Below are 27,956 nucleotides of genomic sequence, written 5' to 3' on the forward strand. Positions count from 1 at the left end.
AGCCATCCAGGTGGCACAGAACATTGATCACCTGACTCCACCTAAATATATAGGTTCTCCCAGCAGGCCAAAGGATTTAAGAAAACCCCTGCCCATTGGCTGAGACACCCCATCTATTCCTAATCTGTCCTGTCCTTGCTTTGCCCTTGTCTTATCTAATGTCACCAGGTACCCGGCCACCTAGTGGCAGAAGAGAGAAGTGCAGCAATTCCAGACTTAGGGTGAACTCAACTGATCCTTTACAATGAGCCAAGGTAACTACACCTGGCAGGTAAATTTAGGAGCAACCCTGCCTAAACAGCAGGGTGCTACACAGAAGTGGTGTCGGGCTGAAGGCTTTCACCCAGGGGCGGACTGACCATTGAGCCATTCGGGCACTGCCCAAGGGCCCTGGGCCACTAGGGGGCCCCATCAGGGTTGCCAGCCTCAGTAAAACCAGGGACAGTATGGACCAGGGACAGCCAATAGACAGTATGGACCAGGGACAGCCAATAGGAACATGTCTGTTTATACTGTGTGTACATGTATGTGAATACTGTGTGTGTGTTAACTATGTGACCCCATAATCTCTGATTGCCTGGGGGCCCCATAATCTCCTATTGCCCGGGGGCCCCATGAGTTGTCAGTCCGCCCCTGCTTTCACCTGTATAGCTGTCTACCTATAGAAGTCTCAGAGTCTGCCAATTATCATTGCACCTACGTAAGAGTGTCCTGGCCCTAACCCTCTCTCCCACAGTTCTTGTTCAAGAGACAATAGATCTCTTTGCATTCAAAAAGTATCTGGCGCCCATCGCTGCATCTTGCATTACACCCACAATGCCTTGTAACCCACTCTACCAAGAAGGGGGTCACCACTATGCCTCTAGGGGTCTGGGACCTTGCTACATTTATTTTACTCACTGAACTGCAACTCAATTTATAACATTTGTATCATGTGTGTTTTTTCTGGATTTTTGGTTGATATTCTGTCTCTATCATATAAAATACACCTATGATAAAAATTATAGACCCTTCATTTCTTTGTAAGTGGGGCAAACTTACACAACTTACTCAAATCATTATTTTCCCCCACTGTAGCAAAATAAACATTGGCCTAAATTGATGAAAAAAGATTTTTTTTTTATTGGATATGTTTTATAGTAGAAAGTAAAAAAAATATAGTTTTTTTTTTCAAAATTGTCGGTCTTTTTTTGTTTATGGCTCAAAAAAAAAAAAAAAACCACAGAGGTGATCAAATACTACCAAAAGAAAGCTCTATTTGTGAGAAAAAAAGAACATCAATTTTATTTGGGTACCACGTCGCACGACCGCGCAAAATTAACGCAGTGCCGTATCGCAAAAAATGGCCTGGTCATTAAGGGGGGTAAATCTTCCGGAGGCCAAGTGGTTAAAGGGCCACTGAGAGGGAACGGGATGGGGTTAAAGAGGTATGCAATCAGTATCAATAGCGCTCACCTCAAAACTGGACCAGTTCTATATAGTCCTTTCCAATCCCTCTTTATTAGTAACATATTAGGAGGCAGCCACAAATTCTATAGGACGGTTATTATACCTACGTTCACACCTATGCATTTTTTAGTGCGTTTTTTAGTGTGTTTTGCAGAAACGCACTACAGTCCATTTAACATAGGTTTCCTATGGATCTAGTTCACATCTGTACATTTTGAGCTGGTGTGTTTTTTGGAAAGGGTCGGGGACTTTTCGTCTTGCAGCAGATTTTACGTTTTGTGTGTAATCAATGACTTCAATGGACCAGCACAAAAACTGTAAGTTTTGCATTTTGCATTTTTTTTTAAGAGTGCTAACCCTAATGATTTCTGCTAACTCGAACCCTAGCCCTAACCCTAACATTTAATCCTAACTCTAGTCCTCAACCCTAACTTTTAACCATGACCCTACCCCTTAACCTTAACTCTAGCCCTTAACCCTAGAGCTTAACCCTAACCCTAGCCCTTACCCCTAACTTTAGCCCTTAACCCTACCCCTAGCCCTTAACCATACCCCTTAATCCTAACCCTAGCTCTTAAACCCTAGCCCTAAACCCAAACCCTTAACCTTAACCCTAGCCCCTAACCCTAACTCTTAACCCTAGCCCTTAACCCAAACCCTACCCCTTAACCCTAACTCTAGCCCTTAACCCTAGACTTTAACCCTAACCCTAGCCCTTAATTCTAGACTTTAACCCTTAACCCTAACCCTAGCCCTTAACCCTAACATTGGTCTTTTTTTGTTTATTTAACCAAAAATTAAAAAAAAACAGTAGTAATTAAATATCACCACATGAAAGCTCTATTTGTGTGAAAAAAAATTATAAAAATTTCATATGGGTACAGTGTTGCATGACCGCGCGATTGTCATTCAAAGTGTGAGAGTGCTGAAAGCTGCAAATTGGCCTGGGCAGGAAGGGGGTAAAAGTGCCCGGTAGGCAAGTGGTAATATTAGCATTAGTTACACAGTATCTCACAAAAGTGAGTACACCCCTCACATTTTTGTAAATATTTTCTTCTATCTTTTCATGTGACAACACTGAAGAAATGACACTTGTCTACAATGTAAAGTAGTGAGTGTACAGCTTGTATAACAGTGTAAATTTGCTGTCCCCTCAAAATAACTCAACACACAGCCATTAATGTCTAAACCGCTGGCAACAAAAGTGAGTACACCCCTAAGTGAAAGTTTCCAAATTGGGGCCAAAGTGTTAATATTTTGTGTGGCCACCATTATTTTCCAGCACTGCATTAACCCTCTTGGGCATGGAGTTCACCAGAGCTTCACAGGTTGTCACTGGAGTCCTCTTCCCCTCCTCCATGATGACATCATGGAGCTGGTGGATGTTAGAGACCTTGCGCTCCTCCACCTTTTATTTGAGGATGTCCCACAGATGATCAATAGGGTTTAGGTCTGGAGACATGCTTGGCCAGTCCATCACCTTTACCCTCAGCTTCTTTAGCAAGGCAGTGGTCATCTTGGAGGTGTGTTTGGGGTCGTTATCATGTTGGAATACTGCCCTGCGGTCCAGTCTCTGAAGGGAGGGGATCATGCTCTGCTTCAGTATGTCACAGTACATGTTGGCATTCATGGTTCCCTCAATGATCTGTAGCTCCCCAGTGCCGGCAGCACTCATGCAGCCCCAGACCATGACACTCCCACCACCATGCTTGACTGTAGACAAGACACACTTGTCTTTGTCCTCCTCACCTGGTTGTCACCACACACGCTTGTCACCATCTGAAGCAAATACGTTTATCTTGGTCTCATCAGACCACAGGACATGGTTCCAGTAATCCATGTCCTTAGTCTGCTTGTCTTCAGTAAACTGTTTGCGGACTTTCTTGTGCATCATCTTTAGAAGAGGCTTCCCTCTGGGATGACAGCCATGCAGACCAATTTGATGCAGTGTGCGGCGTATGGTCTGAGCACTGACAGGCTGACCCCTCCCCCCTTCAACCTCTGCAGCAATGCTGGCAGCACTCATACGTCTATTTCCCAAAGACAACCTCTGGATATGACGCTGAACACGTGACCTCAACTTCTTTGGTGGACCATGGCGAGGCCTGTTCTGAGTGGAACCTGTCCTGTTAAACCGCTGTATGGTCTTGGCCACCGTGCTGCAGCTCAGTTTCAGGGTCTTGGCAATCTTCTTATAGCCTAGGCCATCTTTATGTAGAGCAACAATTCTTTTTTTCAGATCCCAGAGAGTTGTTTGCCATGAGGTGCCATGTTGAACTTCCAGTGACCAGTATGAGAGAGTGAGAGCGATAACACCAAATTTAACACACCTGCTCCCCATTCACACCAGAGTCCTTGTAACATTAACGACTCACTTGACACCGGGGAGGAAAAATGGCTAATTAGGCCCAATTTGGACATTTTCACTTAGGGGTGCACTCACTTTTGTTGCCAGCGGTTTAGATATTAATGGCTGTGTGTTGAGTTATTTTGAGGGGACAGCAAATTTACACTGTTATACAAGCTGTACACTCACTACTTTACATTGTAGCAAAGTGTCATTTCTTCAGTGTTGTCACATGAAAAGATAGAAGAAAATATTTACAAAAATGTGAGGGGTGTACTTACTTTGGTGAGATATTGTATAATGATATTGCATTGGCAAGCGAATCATTAATAACATCGCAGCCAACATTGCAGTTTACAATTAACTTCTTGTGAAGACATCTTTTTAGAACAATGCAAAAAAACATTCAGGGATCCGTGTATAAAAAAAGTTTGCTGAACAAATGTGACAAAACATCTGCACAGCTCCAATGAAGCGTTCCGTATTCTGTGTAATATAATGATCTCCTATTTTCAAAGCGCCATCTAGTGGCCACAATGCTTTTTTTTTTAACTTTAATTTTAATTTTATTTTTTATGGCCACTAGATGGCGCTTTGAAAATAGGCTATCATTATATTACACAGAATACGGCACGCTTCATTGGAGCCGTGGGGGATGTGCGTCACATTCATACACCAAACTTTTTACACATGAACCCTGAAATGTATATTTATTGAGTGTGTTTTGTTTTTCTTTCTTCAGCCACTAATATCGCCAGAAGTGGGGAAGCCACGCAGAGTTCCACCTTTCAGGGCGCTACGCCTATAGGTTATGCCAACAAGGCCATTGATGGTGTGAAAGATCTGAATTGGTATCATGGCTTCTGTAGCCACACAAATGCGGAGCCGTCACCCTGGTGGAAGTTGGACCTGAAACAGAAACAAAAAGTGAATACCGTTGTGGTCACCGGCCGGTCGGACTGCTGTATGGAACGGATGATGGGTGCCGAGGTCCGAATTGGAAATTCTCCGGACAATAACAACCCAGTGTGAGTACCACGGGGCAAGGCAGGGCTGTCTTTTCGCCTGGGCACTGCCATGAGGTTTGAGGTGCATGGGCCCTGCCCTGCAGTCCCCCCCCCTAAGCAGAGGCAATGGCATGTGAACACAGGACAAGAGCGGGTAATCAGTGCAGCGGGTGCAGAAATAACTGGAATCGACCTTTTGTGGCTTTCAGCTGCTGCAGGGTGATGGGTGAGCCACAAAAAATTGATTCAAGTTATTTCTTCACCCGCTGCCTGGGCCCCCACCCTGTGTGCCGCCCCTTTCCCCCCCAGCAGTGCTGCAGGATTCCCTCCTCTCCTCTTCCACGGCAGCAGCTGCAGGCACACAGGGGGATCCTCAGGATGGGGGGGGGGGGCAGAGGCCAGTAAATATGTAATTTACGAAGCCCCCACAGATCACTCACTGTATTCATTAATACCTGAAGCATGCTTACTATGCTTCAGTTTAAGAATGAACAGGAAGCCTCTGTCTCCCATGCAGTAGCACCTGGTGGTTTTTGGTTTTGGGGGGGGGGCAAACAACCACCCCCTCCCCACAGGATCTCAACCCCCCCGCGCTTTCTGCCGGACCACCGGTACTTACCCCATCTAGGCAGTGGGCACATCGGGCAGCAGCGGGGGGATCAGACATCGGCGGGCACATCGGGCAGTGGCAGGGATCGGGCAGTGGCAGGGCACATCGGGCAGTGGCGGGGATCAGGCAGCAGGGCACATCGGGCAGCGGCGGGGAACGGGCGGCGGCAGGCACATCGGGCAGTGGCGGGGATCAGACATCAGTGGGCACATCGGGCAGTGGTGGGGCACATCGGGCAGCGGCGGGGGATCGGGCAGTGGCAGGGCACATCGGGCAGCAGCGGGGGATCGGGCATCGGCAGACATCAGGCTGCGGCCGGCATCGGGCAGCGGCTCCTGTGTCTTCCCCTTCTCGCTTCCGCCATGCGTCTCCTCCCCTCCTTCTAGGCGTCCAATAGGATCACCTGTTCTTTCAGCCAATCAGGTGACAGGTATCAGACCCGCTTCCCGATTGGCGGGGAGGAGGATCAGTATTGCAACAGCAAATGTTCATTTGCTGTTGTAACATCTGGGTGGGCTCGTGGCGCAATGCTCTGCGCCACAAGCCCACCCTATTTTGAAGCCTATTAGAGCCTCTGGCTCTAATCAGGTGCTTCAGAAAACACCCTCCTGCCGCTGTAATTCATGTGCCCGGTGTCCTGAAAGAGGCCGGACGCATGAATAGGGGGTAGCAGCCGGGGATCATAAAGCATTAATTAGGATGTGGTGGCCGTGGATAGAGATGGCTGCGCCGGGGAGCCCCTAACGGACGGGCCGCCACTGCTCCCATGCATTCACCAGCAGTGCAGCTGAGGCTACAGAAAGGAACTGGGGATTGTGTTTCCTCACTCACTTTCTCTGTCTCAAAAGTGAGACTTCAGGTGTCTGACCCTTAATAGTTTACCAAAGACCCCCCTACAGTGTTGTGAAAAAAAATTATTAAAATAAATGTAAAAAAATTGTAAAAAAAATAAATTTAAAAATGAGTAAAACTTCAAAAAAAGGCCATGCTCAAGAAGTAGCATAATTTAGCTATACCCAGTGGTAATTATAAAGAAATTAAAAAAAAAAATGTAAACAAAAATTAAAGAATTGTAAAAAATGACTACCAAAACACCCCCCAACCCTTCATGAAAGAATTGTATAACAAAGTTACAATCTGTGTTGATGAGGCACAAAGTCAATCACACAGAGAGCCTTGTAGAATGCATTGGTTTCCCCATAGACATGTGCAATGCCAAAAAATTTTTTCGTGTTCGTTTTGGTTTCATCCTCTTTTTTTTTTTAGTTTTTCATGTCATTAGTTATGATTGCAATTCGTAAATTTGTAAATTCGTAAATTTGTAAACTTGGAAATCCGTAAATTCGAAAAATTCTAAAGAACGAAATCTGAAAATTCTTAATAATAACTAACTAATAACAACTAACTATTAAATTATAGGTATTGGAGTTTCCTTTCAAATTTGGCTGTCAGTGAACATAACGAATACAAATTTATCCGAACTTACGAATTATCCGAAATAACGAATGCTGCATCTAAACAAATGGAACGGAATGAATTAATAATAAATAATAATAATAAAAAAAGGTTTAATTATTATTATTGTTGTTTATTATTATTATTATTATTATTATTCAGGATTTATATAGCGCCAACAGTTTACGCAGCGCTTTACAATATAAAAAGGAGACAATACAGTTATAATATAATACAATACAATAGGATTAAGAGGGCCCTGCTCAGAAGAGCTTACAATCTAATAGGGTGGGGCAGGTGGTACAAAAGGTTGTAACTGTGGGGAATGAGCTGGTGGAAGTGGTAGGAGATTAGTTGGAGACGTGATAGGCTTTCCTGAAGAGATGAGTTTTCAGGGATTGCCTGAAGGTAGCAAGAGTAGGGGCTAGCCGGATAGATGGAGGTAGCGAGTTCCAGAGGATGGGAGAGGCTCTGGAGAAATCCTGGAGACGAGCATGGGAGGAGGAGATGAGAGAGCTTGAAAGCAGGAGGTCTTGAGAAGAGCGGAGAGGACCATTTGGGTGATATTTGGAGACAAGATTAGTGATGTAGCTTGGGGCAGAGTTGTGAATGGCTTTGTATGTTGTGGTTAGAATTTTGAATTTAATTCGCTGGGTGATTGGGAGCCAGTGTAGGGATTGAAGTAGAGGGTTGGCAGACACTGAGCGGTTGGTAAGGTGGATAAGTCTGGCAGCAGCATTTATGATAGACTGAAGAGGGGAGGAGCCTATGGAGCGGTAGGCCAATGAGAAGGGAGTTGCAATAGTCAAGGCGAGAGATAACAAGGGAGTGAATGAGGAGCTTGGTGATTTCATTTGTTAAAAAAGGGCGAATTTTAGAGATGTTACGGAGGTGAATTCTACAAACTTTTGACAATGATTGGATTTGAGGCTGAAATGACAAGTCGGAGTCTAGGATTACACCTAGTACCCTGGCGTGAGGGGAGGGACTGATGGTTGCATTGTTGATTTTGATGGAAAAGTCATGGAGGGGGGCACGGGCGGGGGGGAATATTAATAGCTCAGTTTTAGAGAGATTTAGTTTAAGGAAGTGGTGCGACATCCATGCTGATATGTCAGTTAGTAAGTTAGTAATGCGAGAGGAGACTGAAGGAGTGAGGTGAGGAGTAGACAGATAGATTTGGGTGTCATCAGCGTATAAGTGGTATTGGAAGCCGTGGGCAGTTATTAGGTGACCAAGGGAGGAGGTGTAGATAGAGAAGAGAAGGGGTCCAAGAACCGAGCCTTGGGGGACCCCCACAGAAAGGGGCAATGGAGAGGAGGAGACAGAGTTGTAGGTGACACTGAAGGAGCGCTGTGATAAATAGCCAGAGAACCAGGATAGAGCAGAATCTCGGAGGCCAAGGGAATGTAGTTTATTGAGAAGGAGCGGGTGGTCAACAGTATCAAAGGCCGCAGAGAGGTCAAGTAGTAGGAGTATGGAGTACTGGCTGTTGGTTTTAGCAGTTAGTAAATCGTTAGTGAGTTTTAGTAAGGTAGTTTCCGTGGAGTGCTGCGAGCGAAAGCCAGACTGTAAGGGGATTATTATTATTAATGTGTTACATTCCATTTGTTTACATACGGCATTTGTTATTTCGGATAATTCGTGATTTCGGATGAATTCGTATTCGTTACGTTCACTGACAGCCAAATTTAAAAGGAAATTCCAAAACCTATGTTTTCATAGTTAGCTGTTATTTTAGATTTTCGAATTTATGGGATTTCTGATTTTCTAATTTCAAATTTCCAAATATTCGAATTTACGAATATTCGGAAAAATTTGTTAAACAGGTTTTCGTTAATTCGGATGTTTCCGAATTAACAAATTTGTCAAAATTCGTTAAACTAATTTGGAACAAAACAAATTACACATGTCTATTCCCAACATGGAGAATACATAGGTGAGCAAATGCACAAAGAGCACAAGTTGAAGGGATGGTCATTGTAATCATGATCCATCATCAGGCACCCAGCAGATAGGCCAGCTCAGCAGGTCCCAATAAATCCAATATGTAAATTCTAGAGAGTAACAAGGACAATGTACAATAAAAAGAGAAAAGCAAGAAAAAAGCAGAAGGAGAAATAACTAGAGGCCAAAGAAAAATAGGAGGGTAGGGTTAAAAAGAAAAAAATGGAGTTACCGCTAGGCTCCAAGGGTTGCTAAGGGTTTTCTGGAGATGTGGTTGAATGACCTCCCATATGATGGTGCCTACATAATTCTGGAGCCAACACCACATGGCAGAGTCAGTGAAATGACACCAACAATCTTTTTTAGCTATCTGTAAAGGTGACGTTCTGGATTTGTAAGGGGTTTCCCAAGACCTAAAAATGATTTTATGGGTTCCTCATGGTTAAAAAAGCTGCAAAGCAGAAGGGGCAACATCAGAGATGCAACCGCATGGGGTCAATCCACTGGATCTAAGATATTTCGCCCAAGGAGACCATATTTTCATCAACTAATCAACAAATGATGAATGAAGTATATGTGAACCCTCACTTTGTAAAACAATACATTCAGTTTACCATAGAAATTAAAGTCAAAACATTTGTACATACATATAAAAAAACATTATAAACACCTTTACCCTCCCCCTTCTTTTATAAGTGATCACATACCTTCTGTTCTCTGTGTAAGGAGCTTAGAGAGCTGGAAGAGTAGAAACAACAGCACACTGATCTTCCCAGTGAATGGCAGTGCAGGGGGGAGGGCACGTCAGCACAGGTCTGATCATTGGAGGAGAGCAGGCTGAGCTCCCAGCACAGCTAGAGAACTGACCATGCTGTGCTCTCATGCCTAGCATCGTCGACTTTTTATTAGGGAAGCAGGGGGACTGGCAGGAACACCAGGGATTTCCCATAAAGGAAGCAATGCAAAGAGAACAGGAGACTTTTTCATACAAGTACATGGTACAGCAGGCACATATGAAATTTTGGCTTGACATGTTCTTTAGGAAAAGCAATCAGCTTCTCATTAATAATGCTGCCAGTAATGCATTGTTTGGCTTCCCCAAAAGATAGAATGGGCTGCTGTCAGGGTTTGGAGATCATCTGCTTCGTGCCTAAAATTTGTATTCTTTGCCATTTTTACTGTGCAATGACAAAAGAAGTTCTTACCGATTCTTGATGATCCTGGAGATCAATGTTAAGTCACATAAGGGGGTAGTTATAAAAACTGGAACACTCAGAATCTGGTGCAACTGTGCATGGTAGCCAATCAGCTTCCAACTTCAGCTTATTCAATTAAGCTTGGACAAAAAAACCTGGAAGCTGTTTGGTTTTCCAGAGCTGCACTAAATTTAGCACGTTCCGGTTTTAGTAAATCAACAAGCAAAAGGTTGCCGTTCCAGTCCCCCAAATCTGTAACAAAACACCCACCCTAATAGAACTCACAGGTGCTGGCTCTGCACAAGCTTGAGGAAAGAAGAGGATCCTGGACGGCCGCACACCAGAAAATGGTGTGCTCTATGGTGTGCGGCCATCCAGGATCCTCTTTTTTCCTTTAGTAAGTCAACCCCATAGTGATGTATGTTTTTTCTGGAACCATTTTGTAAATCTCCCATAGGCAGTGGCGGCTGGTGCTCTATGTATTTTGGGCGCAAACAAACCACCCCCCCTTCCGGTCGATCAGTCTAACCCCCCCGTCGCTCACTTGTCCACCCACCAGCCCCACACTTACCCCACCTAGGTCGCGGGCAGCTTTGGCTCCTTCCTGCGTCTCCTCCTCCTCGGCAGCTTCACATCGACTTCACCCTGCATCGCTTCCTCCTCAGCGGCCACTAGGATCACTTCTCCTCTCGGCCAATCAGGTCTTAAGACCCGCTTCTCGATTTCCTGTTTCTCCTCCTAGCCAAACATAGCGCATATTAATTCGCTATTGTCACTCAACTGGGTGGGTTTAGGGCACAGTACTCTGCTCCCCCGAGCCGACCCTTTTTTGAAGCCAATTAGAGCCTCAGGCTCTAATCATGTGCTTCTAATAAAAAAAAAAACAATTGAAATCCATGCGTCCGGCGCCCTGCACGGAGATTAGGGGCCGGGCGCATGGATAAGAGGGGCACCCCCCCCTGCGCCCCTTATGGATGGGCCACCCCTGCCCATAGGTGTATGTGTGGCATTTTCTGTATCATTGTGTTAATCCTTGTTTGCCTTCAACAGGCCTCAGGCTCTAATCATGTGCTTCTAATAAAAAAAAACATTGAAATCCATGCCTCCGGTGTCCTGCATGGAGATTAGGGCCCGGGTGCATGGATAAGAGGGGCGCCCTCCCCCCCTGCACCCCTTATGGATGGGCCACCATTGCCCATAGGTGTATGTGTGGCATTTTCTGTATCATTGTGTTGATCCTTGTTTGCCTTCAACAGGTGCGGTAAGATCACCAGTGTTTCTGATCCTGTGACAACGTTCTGCTGTAACGGGATGGAGGGTCAATACGTCAGCGTGGTGATCCCGGGGCGCAGTGATTACCTGCACCTGTGCGAGGTGGAGGTCTACGGGGGCCCCGCGACTCAGGAAGAGTCAAAGATTCAGCTCTGCTGGTAAACCTCAGAAGAACATAACAGAAGGAATATTCACGTTCATCATCAAATTTCATTCTTCGAAAAACCATATCCTTAAGAGCCCAAAAAAATTACACATCTGTGTTTTCCCATCCAGATGTGGCAGGAGTCAGGGGGGTTCTGTCAAAGGGCAAAATCTGTGTTCATTGGCCAACCCCCTATTTGGTTGTGTGTGAACATCCTGCTTTGCCACATGTTGGGGTTGTTGCACAGGATGTGGCAACAACATCCCAAATTGGTCCCAAATTATGAGCCGTTAAATGCTTACAAAAAAAAAATACTGACCTGCTCAAATTTGACAAAATTGCAAAAAACGCCACCAGCCTGTGGTACCAACCCTAAGATTCCTCCAGCCTCTTGCCTGTGGTACCAACCCTGAGACTCCTCTAGCCTCTCGCCTGTGTTATCAACCCTGAGACACCTCCAGCCTCTCACCTGTGGTACTAACCCTGAGATTTCTCCAGGCTCTCATCTGTGTTCCAACTCTGAGACTCCTCCAGCTTCTCACTTGTGGTACCAACCCTGAGACTCCTCCAGCCTCTCGCCTCTGTTACCAACTCTGAGACTCGTCCAGCCTCTCACCTGTGGTACCAACCCTGAGATTCCTCCAGGCTCTCGTCTGTGTTCCAACTCTGAGACTCCTCCAGCTTCTCACCTGTGGTACCAACCCTGAGACTCCTCCAGCCTCTCGCCTGTGTTACCAACTCTGAGACTCCTCCAGCCTCTCGCCTGTGTTACCAACCCTGAGACCCCTCCAGCCTCTCGCCTGTGTTACCAGCCCTGACATCCCCTCCAGCTGTTGACCTTGCCTGGTTAATTGTAGCATTTTCCTTTTGTTGGGAGGTGTGAGATTTTATCTGAAATATTACTGAATGTATCAGAAGTTGCTGAAAAAAGTTAAATAAAAGTATTTGCAGAGAACAATGTCTTGGATTTATTGTGTGCAACTGTTTGGAACACAAATAATTCTAAAGCTTGCTGTTTTAATCACATGAGCTGACAATTTAGTTCTACAGAAAAAGTGTATTGTTTTAAGACATCAAGGAGGCTCTTTTTTTGCTAAAATTCCTGGCTGGTTCCAAGAGCTTGCAATCTATCTCCACTGTCGGCATAATCTACTCAGTATAATTTGAAAAGGTAATTAGGTCTTGTATCATACTTGTCAGAAAAAAGCATATTTCTGCTTTTGAACACTGATTGTGCTACTCACTCTGCTACCAAAATAGAGGAATCTTGGACCCCGCAGAGGAACTGCCAGTGACCCCCACTGAAAACAGACCTCTTCCAACTGCCGGGGGCATGTACCAGTCTGTACTGGATTTTACAATTTGCCCTGGAACCTGTTTTTTTCTGGGCTGGGCTATCAATTTGGCCCACGGATCCCACACTCCTTACATGCGTAGCAGGCCCTGAATGTCCAAATGTTACTGAACCCCACAGATTACCACGGGACAGAGGTACTAATAATGGCTTTTGTAGTAAAGTATCCTGCAATTATAAATAAAAATATTTATTTTTTTACTTTAAAAAATATATCCTTCTTAAAACCATATTAAAGCAGGAAGTACCTACACTATATTGTCAAAAGTATTGGGACGCCTGCCTTTACACGCACATGAACTTTAATGCCATCCCAGTCTTGGTCCGTAGGGTTCTATATTGAGTTGGCCCACCCTTTGCAGCTATAACAGCTTCAACTCTTCTGGGAAGGCTGTCCACAAGGTTTAGGAGTGTGTCTATGGGAATGTTTGACCAAAAGCTCATTTGTGAGGTCAGGCACTGATGTTGGACGAGAAGGCCTGGCTCGCAGTCTCCGCTCTTATATACAAATGATACAATGTTGCTGGGATTGATAAGTGGTGCTGAGGAGGCCTCTTTTGCGGTACGTGGTCACATGTCCTATCATCCAACAACATCCGGATCCTTTGGCTGCCCCCCTGTGTAAGCTGGAACGCACGCCAGCGTGGAGGAGACATGAAAGGCTTTTTCTGACTGCGAAGTCACCCTGACATGCAAGCAGCCCCAGTGCCGGGTAGGCACCCACCAATGTAAGCGGCCATTTGGCTTTTTAATTTGTTTACTTTTTTAATAAATGGTTTTACGCTATGGAGACTGTTTTTGTTTCCTATGTATCCTTATCCTATCTTGAATGAGCCTGACGGGAACGATCCATGCCTATAATACCAACCACAGTCCGGCCATCCATGTGAGCAGGCACAACCCTGCACAAGCGCTAGTGACTCCCTTTTTAACTAAAGGAGTCATTGGTATCTGGTAAGCAGATATCTACTACTTCGAGGTGTTTTCCTTTTTCTTTTGTTTCTTTGGTGATGGAAAACCTTTTGTTTACAGCAACAAGATTGGGATAATATTGAAAGATATCACTTCAACTACTTCAATCACTTTTTTATGTGGACAATCAATCACTATATATGTTTTCACTAATGTGGGCACTTCAATGTGTAATCTAACTATGATTTGTCAATATTATGATTTTCATTTTTTTGGTAACACAGGAGATATATTTATTTAGAGCACTTGAATAGTATGGTATCTAGCGCCCCCTAGCTTCCTACATTTCCATTTTGGTAATGCAAGAGATATATTTTTTTGGAGCACTTGAATATTATGGTATCTAGCGCCCCCTATCTTTCTTACACTCTTTTGAGACTGACCTGCCATCCTAATGAATGTTCATTATCTAGACATCCTATGAGAAGGCCTGGCTTGCAGTCTCTGGTCTAATTCATCCCAAAGGTGTTCTGTCAGGTTGATGTCAGAACTCTGTGCAGACCAGTCAAGTTCCCCCACCCCAAACTCACTTAGCCATGTCTTTATGGACCTTGCTTTGTGCACTGGTGGGTAGTCATGTTGGGACAGGAAGGGGCCGTCCCCAAACTGTTCTCACAAAGTTGGGAGCATGAAATTGTCCAAAATGTCTTGGTATGCTGACGCCTTAAGAGTTCCCTTCACTGGAACTAAGGGACCAAGCCCAACCTTGGAAATACAACCCCACACCATAATCCCTCCTTCCCCCCTCCACCATATGATTTGGACCAGTAGTGCACAAAGCAAGGTCCATAAAGACATGGATGAGCGAGTTTGGGTGGAAGAACTTGACTGACCTCAAACCGATAGAACACCTTTGGGATGAATTAGAGCGGAGACTGCGAGCCAGGCCTTCTCGTCCACATCAGTGCCTGACCTCACAATTGTGCTTCTGGAAGAATGGTCAAACATTCCCATAGACACACTCCTAAACCTTGTGGACAGCCTTCCCAGAAGAGTTGAAGCTGTTATAGCCGCAAAGGGTGGGCCAACTCAATATTGAACCCTACGGACTAAGACTGGGATGCCATTAAAGTTCATGTGTGTGTAAAGGCAGGCGTCCCAATACTTTATAATAATAATAAAGGGTATACTAGTTCATATTATGGGGAGAGCAACCCCAGGATATGGAAATAGAGGGGAAGAAAAATGGAAATCTGACCGTTTTCACTGGTCACACTGGCTGCATCAGAGGCAAAATAGCCGGACCTCAATATCATAGAGCCACTATGGTCAATTTTGGAGAACAAGGTTCAGGCTCGTTTTTCCCCTCCAGCATCTCTGCAAGAACTGGAACGATTTTTGCATGAATAGTGGTATCAGTTCCCATTATCCACCATCCAAGTCTTATATTTGTCAATGCTCAGGGGAATTCAGGACGTCTTGGATGTCAAAGGCGGTCCAACACCATATATGGTAATGATTTTGTTCTTTTACCATACTTGTTCCCATCATTTTGTCCAACCCTTGTAAAGTTCTCCCCTTAACTCAGCAGTGTAAATGCAAATCATCTCCTCCTGTATGATGAAATTACTCTCAGACTGGGGCAGGTATTGCAGAGTACTTGCTTACACTTACAGTGCCTTGAAAAAGTATTCATACCCCTTGAAATTTTCCACATTTTGTCATGTTCCAACCAAAAACATAAATGTATTTTATTGGTATTTTATGTGATAGACCAACACAAAGTGGCACATAATTCTGAAGTGGAAGGAAAATGATAAATGGTTTTCAAAATTGTTTACAAATAAATATGTGAAAAGTGTGTGTGTGTGAATCTAGTTAAACAAATTGCCTTCAGAAGTCACCTAATTAGTAAATAGAGTCCACCTGGGTGTAATTGAATCTCAGTATAAATACAGCTGTTCTGTGCCCTCAGGTTTGTGTAGCACCCTCTACCTAAGTTAAGTGCTAAAGCTATTTTTTTTTGGCCAGTGCAGGTAAATTTAGGCAGGTCTAGCTGAAAGATCTGTGGGCTTGGGAGTGGTTTAGTGTAGGCTGGTGACTCACAGATAGCATCACCTTTTGGTTACCTCCCTCTGGCCTCTGGAAGATTCTAGAAGCAGAGGAGGGGAGGGGAGGTGGAGCTGTCTGGGGTGTGGTGAGGAGCCCTGACCAATCCCCAACTAGGTTTGGCAGGGGGCAGGCCTTCTTAAATACCTTGGGTCAGCCCAGCTAGGGAGGAGTTGTTCGGGTGGAAGAACTGAGAGATGGAGTGTTAGGCTGTCAGGGCCTTGGAGGGAGCCCCCCATTCTGGGGGGGGGGCTGACCTTGAGCCAGGGGCTCGGAGCTGTGAGGGAACCCCACACAACCCAAGGGGTATCCTGAACAGGAGCAGGAGAGGACAGCGGGGAACACTACCAGGCAAGTATTTAGGAGGGATCCACCAGGTGTCGGTGAGTGACAGGCACAGTCGGGAGAGCTGGGAGAGGCATGCTGGAGTCTGAGATGGATGTAGAGCCAGCGGGAGACACTGTGATGTTAGTTGTGTTGAAGTCGGGCTTCCGCAGCCAGGAGGGCCGTCAGAGTCTGCACAGGACTGACTGGGATCAGTAGTCCACCTCAATACAGCTAGCACTAAAGACTTTTTCTATTGCTATCCGTTGCTACACCAAAGCGGCCTGCGGTCCCTGCCAGTAAATGGCAAATCCCTAAAGTTGAGCTTAATTCAGAGCTGGGCCTAACCATGTTCTAGCTGTGCCAGGAACCAAGTATTGCACAGGAGAGAAAGTAACAGTCTACAAAGAATCGTTGTGCTGGAGAAGTCTGGAGCTTTAGAGGATGTGAATAGAGGTTCCAATCAATCATTTCATCATTTAATACTATTGATTCTGGGCATCCCATAATCCCTTTACCCCATCCAAGTTTAATCCCTTAATAAAATAACAAAAACAAAGCTGATGGACTGTTCGTTGTCTGGAGAGTGACTGGAAGTGAATGCCAGGCTGGGCAGGGTGACAGGTGGAACAGATGGAACTACTACATTTGTTAGAGAACTACACACATTTGTTAGAGAACCTTAGTGAACAAACAGCATCATGATGGCCAAGGAACACACCAGACAGGTCAGGGATAAAGCTGTGGAGAAGTTTAAAGCAGGGTTTAGTTATAAAAAAATCTCCCAAGCTTTGAACATCTCACGGAGCTCTGTTTAATCCATCATCCGAAAATGGAAAGAGTATGGCACAACTGCAAACCTACCAAGACATGGCCGTCCACCTAAACTGACAGGCCGGGCAAGGAGAGCATTCATCAGAGAAGCAGCCAAGAGGTCCATGGTGACTCTGGAGGAGCTTCAGAGATCCACAGCTCAGGTAGGCGAGGTTCACCTTCCAGCAGGGCAGCGACCCTAAATATACAGCCAGAGCTACAATGGAATGGTTTAGATCAGGGATCTCCAAACTACGGCCCTCCAGCTGTTGGGGAACAACACGTCCCATGAGGCATTGTAAAACTCTGACATTTACTCTGATATTTACAGACATGACTAAGCATGATGGGAATTGTAGTTCCTGAACAACTGGAGGGCCGTAGTTTGGAGACCCCTGCTTTAGATCAAATCATATTCATGTGTCAGAATGGCCCAGTCAAAGTCCAGACCTAAATCCAATTGAAAATCTGTGGCAAGACTTGAAAATTGCTGTTCACAGATGCACTCCATCCAATCTGACAGAGCTTGAGCTATTTTGCAAAGAAGAATGGGAAAAAATTTCACTCTCTAGATGTGCAAAGCTGGTAGAAACTAGGGATGGGCTGAACAACCCCCTGTTTGGTTCGCACCAGAAATTTCAAATATCAATAAAGTTCGAAACCGAATAACGAACCCTATTGAAGTCTATGGGACCCAAACATGAAAAAAAGTGCCCATTTTGAAGGCTTATATACAAGTAATTTAGCATACAATGGTTATGGGGGTTTGGGTACTGCCCTGGAGGACACGTATCAATGAAAAAAAAGTTTGTCATTTTTAAATGAGCAGTGATTTATTGATGCTTGAAGTGATAGTATAAAAATGAAAAATTCCTTTCAAGGGGGGTTCCCTTATGCCTCATTTCCACTGAGTGGAACGGTTTGGATCGGTACAGTTTGGAAGGGTTAGAATGGTCCGGCCTATTCAGGTGAGCATTTCCACTGCAAGTCAGACCGCCAGGGGCCATATGGGGTTTAGAAAAAATGCCTTTGACGTGAGCATTGACGTTTCTTCTGTCCGACAATCAGTGGAATGTATTGTGTGATGCCAGTAGCTCCGCCCTAACCATACCGTACCATTTTCTATGGCCCCACATCTGAAGCAGGACCATAATTAGTGCGGTATGGTTTGGTTGTATGGGCCGCTTTCATAATGGAAACACTGAAAATAGCGTACCGTACCGAACCAACCAGAACCGATCCGCTCAGTGGAAACGAGGCATTAGTCCACCTGGAAAGTGGCTCATCTGTACTGTGTATAGAATCTGCTGCAGTAATAATTGCATTTATACAGCCCAAAAAATGACATTTTCCCTGCAAGCTTTCTTTATTTTGTAAGCAACGGTTTGGGGAGCTAGTCTGTATGATGAGGCCACAATGTAGTGCACGAGGAACAAGATTAGAGATTTTTTGGATAAATTCTGGTGTGTCTACCACAGACCAGTACTGCGGTCCAAAGATCTGACAGCGCCACCAGCAGGTGAAACCTTTCCTGACAATGCCCTTGCTCCTGGGACCAGGAGCAAATTTTTTTCAAAATTTCTCAGCTGAGGGACCAGCTGATTTCTGGTGGGGGGTAAATGTGGCACCCTCTACCTTAGGAGAAGGCTGGGGACTCACAGACAGCATTATCTTTTGGTTACCTCCCTTCTGCTTCTGGAGGCTTCTAGAAGGAAGGAAGGGAAGAAGGGCAGAGCTGTCTGGGTGTTCTAAGGAGCCCTGACCAATCCCCAACCTGGATTGGCAGGAGGTAGGCCTCCTTAAATACCCAGGGTGAGTCCAGCTGGGGAGGAGTTGTCAGGTGAAAGAACTGGGAGATGGAGTGTAAGGACCCTTTCACACTGGGGCGGTTTGCAGGTGCTATTGCGCTAATAATAGCGCCTGCAAACCGACTTGAAAGTGCCGCTGCATTGTCTCCTGCTAGTTCATGGCTTCACACTGGAGCGGTGCGCTAGCAGGACGGTAAAAAAAGTCCTGCTAGCAGCATCTTCGGAGCGGTGAAGGAGCGGAGTGTATACCGCTCCTTCCCCGCTCCTGCCCATTGAAATCAGTGGGACAGAGCGGCTATACCGCCGGCAAAGTGGCATAGCCAACGAGGTGATTTGCGGTAGTTTTTAACCCTTTCTCGGCCGCTAGCGGGGGGGTAAAACCGCCCCCCCCACTAGCGGCCGAATACCGACGGTAAAGCGCCGTTTACAATAGCGGCACTTTACCGCCGACACCGCCTCCGCCCCAGTGTGAAAGGGCCCTTAGGCTGTCTGGGTCTTGGAAGGAGCCCTCCCCAATTTGGGGGGGTGACCTTGGGCTAGGAGCTCAAAGCTGTGAAGGAACCCCACACAACTCAAGAGGTGTCCTGAGCAGGAGAGGATAGCGGGGAATACTGCCGGACAAGTCTCCAGGAGGAATCCACCAGGTGTCGGGGAGTGACAGGCACAGTCGGGAGAGCTGGGAGCGGACTGGGAGGCAGCCTGAGATGGATGTAGAGCCAGCAAGAGAGACTGTGATGTTACTGGCAGTGAAGTCAGGCTGCTGCAGCCAGGAGGGCTGTCAGGGTCTGCAAAGGGCTGACTGGGATCAGTAGTCCACCAAAGAGGGCAGCTAGCACTAGAACTTTTTTGGCCCACGGTCCCTGCCTGTAATAGGGCATCCTGCTAAGGCCTGGCTGAAGCCAGTGTCAGGCGTGACTATGTGCTAGCTGTGTATTGTAACCGGACTAATCTGCGCTAACCCCAAAACCCTACACCAATATTGAAAAAAAATTATTGGAACAAAACACAAATAATAGTGACAAAAAAGTGCTGCAACCCAAAAAAAACTTGAATATCCAGTTTTGTTAAATAGTGAATAAAAAATCAGGTGCGCTACTGATGCGAAAATACACTGGTTAAGGGTGCACCTTCAACCTAAAATTTATATTATTCAAACATTGAGTATAAATGGATTGATTATTCCAATAATGTGCAGTCCACCTAAAAAGTGAATGACTAATAAAAAGTCCTGAAAAATTAAACAGTGTGTATTTTTCTATGTGAGCAGTCCTTTCTTCAAATGCGGGATGTCATCTCCTTTGGTATTGAACAAGCCAGATAATGGTGAAAGAAGGGGGGCCGCCTACCAGATATGCAGGACGCCTATTACGGGGGTCTTCAGGGCTCAGGTATGTCGGATCTTGCAGGCAGGAACAGCTGATTTGGATTTCACACACAGACTTCAATCCACCTTGGATCCTTCTCGAGCACTGTGGTAACAGTATAATGAACTGTGCCTCTGTAGGATCACTCATAATATGTAGGGAGAAATCACAAGAACAGAGGGTCCTCCATAGTGTAGTAGGTAAAAACTCTTATTATAAAACTCCTCTCCCAGTCAATGCCTCTTACAGAGGAACGCCGCGTCGGACGGAGCCACGGGACCTGACGTCACCACACATCAGAGTCTCCTCTCCCAGTCGATGCCTCTTACGGAGAAACGCCGCGTCGGACGGAGCCACGGGACCTGACGTCACCACACATCAGAGTCTCCTCTCCCAGTCGATGCCTCTTACGGAGAAACGCCGCGTCGGACGGAGCCACGGGGCCTGATGTCACCACACATCAGCTGGCTAGCTTCACCGTGGCTGAGCTGTTAGTTTCATTTTGAATTTTCCTGCTTTACCCTTTGATGTCGGCTACCCATCGTTTTATAATAAAACCCGGAGGGGGTGGAGGAAATGGAAATGCGTAAGTTCCATTTTTGGGTGAAACTCCGCTTTAAGGCCTGATGGCCAAAACGCGTTGGCTTTCTTTTTGACTGCTGTTCACAGGCAATAATAAAACAATGTTTTAGCTGACTTTCATAGCACCAGCCTCTCTCCTTTTAAAAAATTGCCCATTTTAAAGGCTTATATGCAAGGTATTGGCCATAAAAAGCATGTGAGGGTCTGGGTACTGCCCTGGGGGACATGTATCAATGCAATTTTTTTTTAAATAGTTTTTTGCAGGAGAAGTGATTTTAACCACTTACTTTCAAATGCACTTTTCCTGACAGACTCCATGGCAGCCTACGTGTGGGTTAACCCCGCCTCCTCTCCAATGCTATAGGACCCCATTCCCATAAATGAGTACTCGCCACTAGCTACTGCGTTCCTTTTTTGTCCTCCTCTATGGACCTACACATGCTGTTCGCATCAGGATTGAATGGATCCAGGATTGGCATACTTATGCGGTGCAGCTCAAAAAGCCCAGCCATGAGCGGGCGAGTAGCTTAAAGAGGCTTGAATGTTTCCCCTTGGTGGATGGGTGGTCGCCTCTGTATGCCCGGCGGACAGTTTTCATCAACGGCTGGCAAGGTCTGTGGCTGTATTTCATACTCCATGGCAGTGTTTTTATGTGTAGTCTGTGTTTCCCTGGTGGTCCAGTGTGTCCTGTCCCCCTCATGGCGGCTGGTTCGCGTGCGTTCCAGCCCGCCACGGCACTTCCGGGTTACGGCAGTCTCCGCCGCTGGCACCTGCGCTGTAGCCACCTTGAGAGCGAGGCTTGGCTCGCACATGCGCAGTACGGCGGTTCGTTGTCCGCGCAGGCGACGTACGGTGGTCTCCCATTGCGCGTGCGCAGTAGGAGATAATGATGTCACGAGCGGGGAATTTAAATTCCGCCCTCCTGTCCTGCTGTGTTGGGATCTCCCTTGGTAGGGAAAGGAGGAGCGGATCCCTGCTGGTCTCCAGGTGAGTGGCTGAAACCTCTGCTTGTTTTAAAAAAAAAAAAAAAAAAAAAAGGGTATATATTTATATATGAATAGACTAATGATTGATTTTTTTTGTGGAAATAATATTCTTAAAAAAATTCACCGCCTTTAAGTGGCCAGCCCTCACGCACAAGGTATGTGCTCGTGAGGGGAGGGGATGAGATTTATGCACAAAAGTTGTCGTGCTGATACCATGTTCTGCTTTTCTTCTCCCCCCTTCCCCTATTCTTTTTTCTCCAGCCCTTCTAGGTCGGACCCACTAAACGCGGTCCAGAATGCCAATGACCTTGCCAAGCCACAATATAAATCATCTTCATCCAGACGAGACTCCCAGTCCGGATCTCACCAGGGGAGACGCTCTCGTTCCTCCTCAAGACACCGCTCCCACCGCCATGACAGCCGCTCAAACTTTCCGCTCCTTTCGGAGCTAAAGGAAATCATTGAGGAAGAATGGAGTAAAACAGAGAAAAAGTCTTCCATGTCTAATAAAACCTCCAGATTGTACCCCTTCAAGTCGGAAAAAGTAAAGAGTTTGGAGAATACTCCCCTTGTGGACGCAGCTCTTATGCGTCTGGCCAAACATGTGACTCTTCCTCTAGAAGACGCAGTATCTTTCAAAGATGGGCTCGAGAGGAAGATAGATCTAGATCTAAAAAGAATCTATGGGCTCGCTGGTATGGCCTGTAAACCAGCCCTGGCACTAGCGGCCATGTCCTAGGCCATGGAGGCCTGGACGGAGAACGTGGAGTCCTTCCTTAAGGGCGTATCAGAAGAGCTGGCCGGAAGTTCAGCAGCCGCAGAGCTGAAGCTTGCAGCGGTCTTCCTGGGGGAGGCGTCCATTGACTTGATCCGCCTTCTGGCTCGTATTATGCTGTCCTCAGTTACGGCCAAGAGAGCCCTCTGGTTGCGTCCCTGGCTTGCTGACCCAGGTTCTAAGCAAGCATGGTGTAAAATTCCGTTTGAGGGGTCCTCACTGTTTGGCAATAAGCTTGACAATGCCATTACGCGAGCCACAGGTGGTAAATCGGGTTTTCTCCCCCAGGACAGGCGCATGCTGGGTCGAAAGAAGCCCCAGTTCAGAAGACGAAGCCCGGAGCGCTCCAGGGAAGCACGCTCCTACAAGCCTGGTCGGGACTTTAGGAAGAATTGGAGCAGAGGGCAGACATCCTTCCGCAAACCTGTTAAAAATCAAACGTCCAGTGCTCGTGATCAGGCTAAATCTTTTTGAGATTACGCCCGCCCAGGCGGGCCGGGTGGGGGCTCGTCTGCTCCTCTTCCGGCACGTCTGGGTGGCCTCGATCTCAGACTTCTGGGTCATAAGGACGGTCTCGTCAGGCCACAGATGGGCCTTTTCCAGTACTCCTCACCCAAGGTTCGTCTCCACTCTTCTCCCTCGGGCAGAGGATCAGAAACAAATTTTGCTGTCCTATGTGGACCTCCTGAAAACTCAAGGAGCAGTGGTACATGTCCCACAGGACGAATGGCTCCAGGGGATATACTCCCCTCTCTTCCTAGTGCAGAAAAAGGGGGGCTCTTGGCGCCCAGTCATAGACTTCACATATCTCAACAAATTCATAGAGAACGTAAGGTTCAAAATGGAAACCTATATGGAAAGCTATACAGCCAGGCGACTGGATGTTATCGATCGACCTGAAGGATGCGTACTTCCACGTCCCAGTGGAGAAAGATTTACACAAATACCTCCGTTTCCAAATAGGGTCGGATCATCTACAATTTATCTGCCTCCCCTTCGGTCTGACGACATCCCCCGAGTTTTTTCAAAGGTCCTTCTGGCTACGGTGGCACTCATAAGATCAAGAGGTGTACGTCTTTACCACTACCTCGACGACCTGCTGGTGCTATCTCAGAACAGGGAGCAGTTGCTGGTCCATCGGGAACAAGTGATTTCCACGCTGTCCAACTTCGGGTGGCTCCTAAACTTAGAAAAGAGTCAACTGACCCCAACTCAGCGTCTAATATATCTGGGAGCTCAGTTCGATACAGTAGCAAACACTATCTCCCTTCCGTTACAGAAAATTCCTACGGTTCGAGACAGAGTCTCTCGGGCCCTACATGTCCGGCAAATGAAAGCCTCTCAGTGCCTGAAAGTCGTCGGCACGATGGTTTCCACGACTCCCATGGTAAAATGGGCCTTATGGAGACTGCGACCCTTCCAGGCAGGTCTCCTTCGACAATGGAAGTCTGGAGACAAGAATCAGGTCATCCGCATAACTTCTACAATGAGGAACAGCCTCTTCTGGTGGCTTCAGCGCAAGAACCTTCTGACCTGCCATTCTATCGCTCCCATCTCTTGGGTGACGGTCACGACCGATGCCAGCGGTACCGGTTGGGGAGCCCTCTGCGGGTCAAATCTGGCTCAGGGCAAGTGGGGTGCATGTCTTCCCAAACCAGGGTCGAACATCCTGGAACTTCGAGCGGCCTGGTGTGCCCTTCAGTCCTTCTCTCATCTCCTCATAGGGGAGTCAGTACTGTTAAGGATGGACAACACCACAGCGGTGTCGTATGTGAAGAGGCAAGGGGGCACTCGAAGTCCCACTCTCCTGCGGGAAGTCGAGCCCATCCTATCATGGGTGCAGAAAAACCTTTCCAACATTTCGGCAGTCTTTGTCCCAGGGGTCCAAAACACTCAAGTGGACTTCCTATCACGGACCGAGTTGGACAACAACGAATGGTCTCTTCACATAGAGACGTTCAGGTGGATCTTGTCGCTCAAGACCGATCCAGAGGTGGATCTGTTTGCTTCCCCCTGCAATTGCAAGCTGAAGAAATTCTACACCAGGGGTCTCTGCAGTCAAGCCATCGGGACAGATGCCCTGACGGATCAATGGAGATTCAAGCGTGCATACGCCTTTCCGCCACTGCCAGTCATGCTGAGATTCCTGCAGAGGCTCCGAGCAGAGCCAGTGGAGGTGGTGACAATAGCTCCCTACTGGCCGAACAGGCCTTGGTTCCCTCTCCTGGTCCAGCTCAGTTGTCGGGACCCAGTGCCTCTCCCTCTCAGACTGGACCTTCTTTCTCAAGGGTCAGTCCTGCACCCTTGTCCTGCAGTGCTGAGACTGATGGTCTGGTTCTTGAGAGGGAGAGGCTGGAATCCTTAGGTTGTGCCTCAGAAGTAATATCCACTCTCATGAGCTCGAGAAGATCTAGTACAAATAAAGTCTATGGAAGAATTTGGTCCAAATTCGTGGAGTTCTGCTCTCCCCAGGGCAGGTCTTTTAGACATCCAAAAGTCCAGGACGTTCTGAGTTTCCTCCAAACGGGCCTAGATTTACATCTATCTGTCAGCTCTCTGAGGGTCCAAGTTTCGGCACTTTCGGCCTTCTCCGGCACTTCGTGGGCAGTTCATCCTTTGGTTAGACAATTTTTTCGAGGTGCATCGAGGCTCAAGTCCCAAAGAAAGCCTAGGTTCCCCAAATGGGACCTTCCATTAGTCCTCGACTCGATCTCTGGACTCAGTACTACGGGGCCCTCCCCGCTCTCTATCAAGGTCTTTTCAGCAAAGGTGGCCTTCTTAGTAGCCATTACCTCAGCCAAAAGGGTCTCTGAGATTGCATCACTTGGTCATGAAGAACCCTTCCTAACGTTTTTCCCGGACCGGGTAGTCCTCATCCCTATGCTGGGTTCCAACCCGAAAGTGTCTTCGGTATTCCACGTCAATCAAGAGATCGTTTTACCTACATTTAGGACCCCAGGGTCCACTGAAAATCACCCTCTAGATGTAGGCGAAGCTATTAAAGAATATCTCAAAGTTACTTCTCCCTTTAGACTTTCTAGTCATCTCTTCGTGCTTCATTCAGGCAGCAATATAGGGAAGAAAGCCTCAACCAGGACTATTGCGTCCTGGATCGTACAGACCATACAACAAGAATACAGGGCTAAGGGCTTGGCTCCTCCAAAGGCGGTGACAGCCCATTCCACCAGGGGAATGGCAGCCTCATGGGCAGCAGCTCGACACGTGGCTCCAGATACCATCTGCAAGGCAGCTTCATGGGCTTCTATTAATACCTTCATGTTGCATTATTGTATAGAGCCTGCCTCACTATCCTCTGTAAACTTTGGGTTACAAATCGACCGATAGGACAAATTAAAATTTATGTTTGTTCAGCATACCCACCCGTGTGGTTGGCTAGTTATTTCCCACACGTAGGCTGCCATGGAGTCTGTCAGGAAAAAGGAAAATTTATTATCAAATACTTACCGTAATTTTCCTTTCCTGATGGACTCCATGGCAGACAGAGTTCCCACCCATTGGTCAACGAGTAGGCTAGTTACGGAACGCAGTAGCTAGTGGTGAGTACTCATTTATGGGAATGGGGTCCTATAGCATTGGAGAGGAGGCGGGGTTAACCCACACGTAGGCTGCCATGGAGTCCATCAGGAAAGGAAAATTACGGTAAGTATTTGATAATAAATTTTCCTTTTTTTTTGCGAAAAAATACACTTTCATGAATAAAAAAAAAAAAAAAAACAGTAAAGCTGACCCAATTTTTTTGTATAAAAATGAAATTGCGGCCGCTCGTGGAATGGCGACAAACTACAGTAGCTAAAAATCTCCATAGGCAACGCTTTAAAAAAAATTAACAGTTACCAGGTTAGAGTTACAGAGGAGGTCTTTTGCTAGAATTTTTGCTCTCACTCTAACGATCGTGGCGATACCTCACATGTGTGGTTTGAACACCGTTTACATATGCGGGCGCAACTTACATATGCATTTTTTTTTTGCTGTGCAAGCTCACAGGGATAGGGGGCACGTTAAAAAATTTATTTATTTTTTTATTTTTTTTTACATTGTCACTTTAACAAAAAAAAAAATTCTGATCACTTTTATTGCTGTCAGAAAGAATGTAAACAACCCTTGTGACAGTAATAGGCGGTGACAGGTACTCTTTATGGAGGGATGGGGGTGGGGTCTAAAAGACTCCAAATCCCTCCTTTGCACTGCAAAGTATTCAGACTGCCAAAAACGGCGATTCTGAATACTATCATTTTTTTTTTAAATCGGTGCCATGGGCAGCCGAGGAAACCGGAAGTGAAGTCGTGACGTGGCTTCCGTGTGTTTACATAGAAGACTGGAACCAAGCCGTTTCCGGATTTGTTTCAGACTTACTCTAGCCGGCGGAAGTGCCGGATCGTGGATCGGATCTCCCGGTGGGACAGGAGGCCCGGGAGGAGCTGCGGAAGGCAGCGGAAGGGGGGGGAATGTCCCCTCCTGCCCCTTTGTGATAACAACTGTGCGGCTTCTAGCTGACCATATAATATGAAAATACAGCGTAGCGCTAAAACGTTAAAGTGGAGTTCCACCCACTTTTACAACTCTTTAGCATCCCTCACTAAACTGTGCACTGTAAACAAATTGGATATTTTTAAATTTTTTTTCTCAGCACCTACTGTATATCTGCTGTATTCATTGTTCACTTCCTCCTCCCTGGCCGCGGCCCATCGCATCATTTCCTGTTTGCAATGCCTTCTGGGAAGGGGTGGCAACTTCCTCTGACACTGCCGTTGCTGTGGAAACCTGACCTGAAACCCTTTACACTGCTTGTGCTGCACTGAGCATGTGCGAGATCTGCAAGGATGAGATCCAGGAAGAAATACAGTCTGGCTTCAGATGCCCACACTTAAGATGGCCACGGCCTGCTGTAAATTGATAAAATAACAAACTACTGCTATAAACTAACAAAACAGACCTTAGTTTACAGACTAACTTTACTAGAATACATTAAGCTTGTGTATTATAGCGGTACTTTTATTTAAAAACTATAACGTTGGCCGGAACACCACTTTAAAGATATAGTGTACTGAAACCATAACAAATGTGTGGTCTGTGCAACAATATTCACTGTAATGAATAAGTGAAAGGAAAAATGTGGAGTACAACTTAAATGTCCATAAGCATACAATGGTGATTCTTCAATCAAAAGTGACGGTGTGCAACATGTGGTTGACAATAAAACTGTGTGGATGAGAAAAATGATCCTCTGTCGTGAGACAATGGGTGGATACTCTTACCAGATGTGGTGGACCCACCTACCAGCGGTAGTGGGTCAATCGAGCTTGTGTGGGTCGAATGCCTCACAGTGTAAATCTAGCCGACTGCTCGCTCTAAAAAAACATATCGGGGATGCCTGCAACTGCAGGCATCATCCCGGTATAACCCCTTAAAACCGAGACCGCATATGTGTGTACGATCAGTGCTAACGAGTTAAAATGACTCGCAGTTGAAATTGCCACCAC

The 27,956-nt window shown here is 46.4% G+C and overlaps 1 protein-coding gene across 1 annotated transcript in view; it reads left to right on the forward strand.

Annotated features, from left to right (window-relative positions):
* Nucleotides 1-27,956, forward strand: part of LOC141144075 (uncharacterized) — a 96,862-nt gene that overhangs the window by 11,265 nt on the left and 57,641 nt on the right. Inside the window, exons 3-4 of the mRNA XM_073629437.1 lie at nucleotides 4,539-4,824; nucleotides 11,268-11,401. Of these exons, the coding sequence (XP_073485538.1) occupies nucleotides 4,539-4,824; nucleotides 11,268-11,401 (420 nt within the window). The remainder of the gene's footprint in view (nucleotides 1-4,538; nucleotides 4,825-11,267; nucleotides 11,402-27,956) is intronic.

This window comes from Aquarana catesbeiana, linkage group LG05 (genome assembly GCF_042186555.1).
Source record: "Aquarana catesbeiana isolate 2022-GZ linkage group LG05, ASM4218655v1, whole genome shotgun sequence".
NCBI classification, from domain to species: Eukaryota; Metazoa; Chordata; class Amphibia; order Anura; family Ranidae; genus Aquarana; species Aquarana catesbeiana.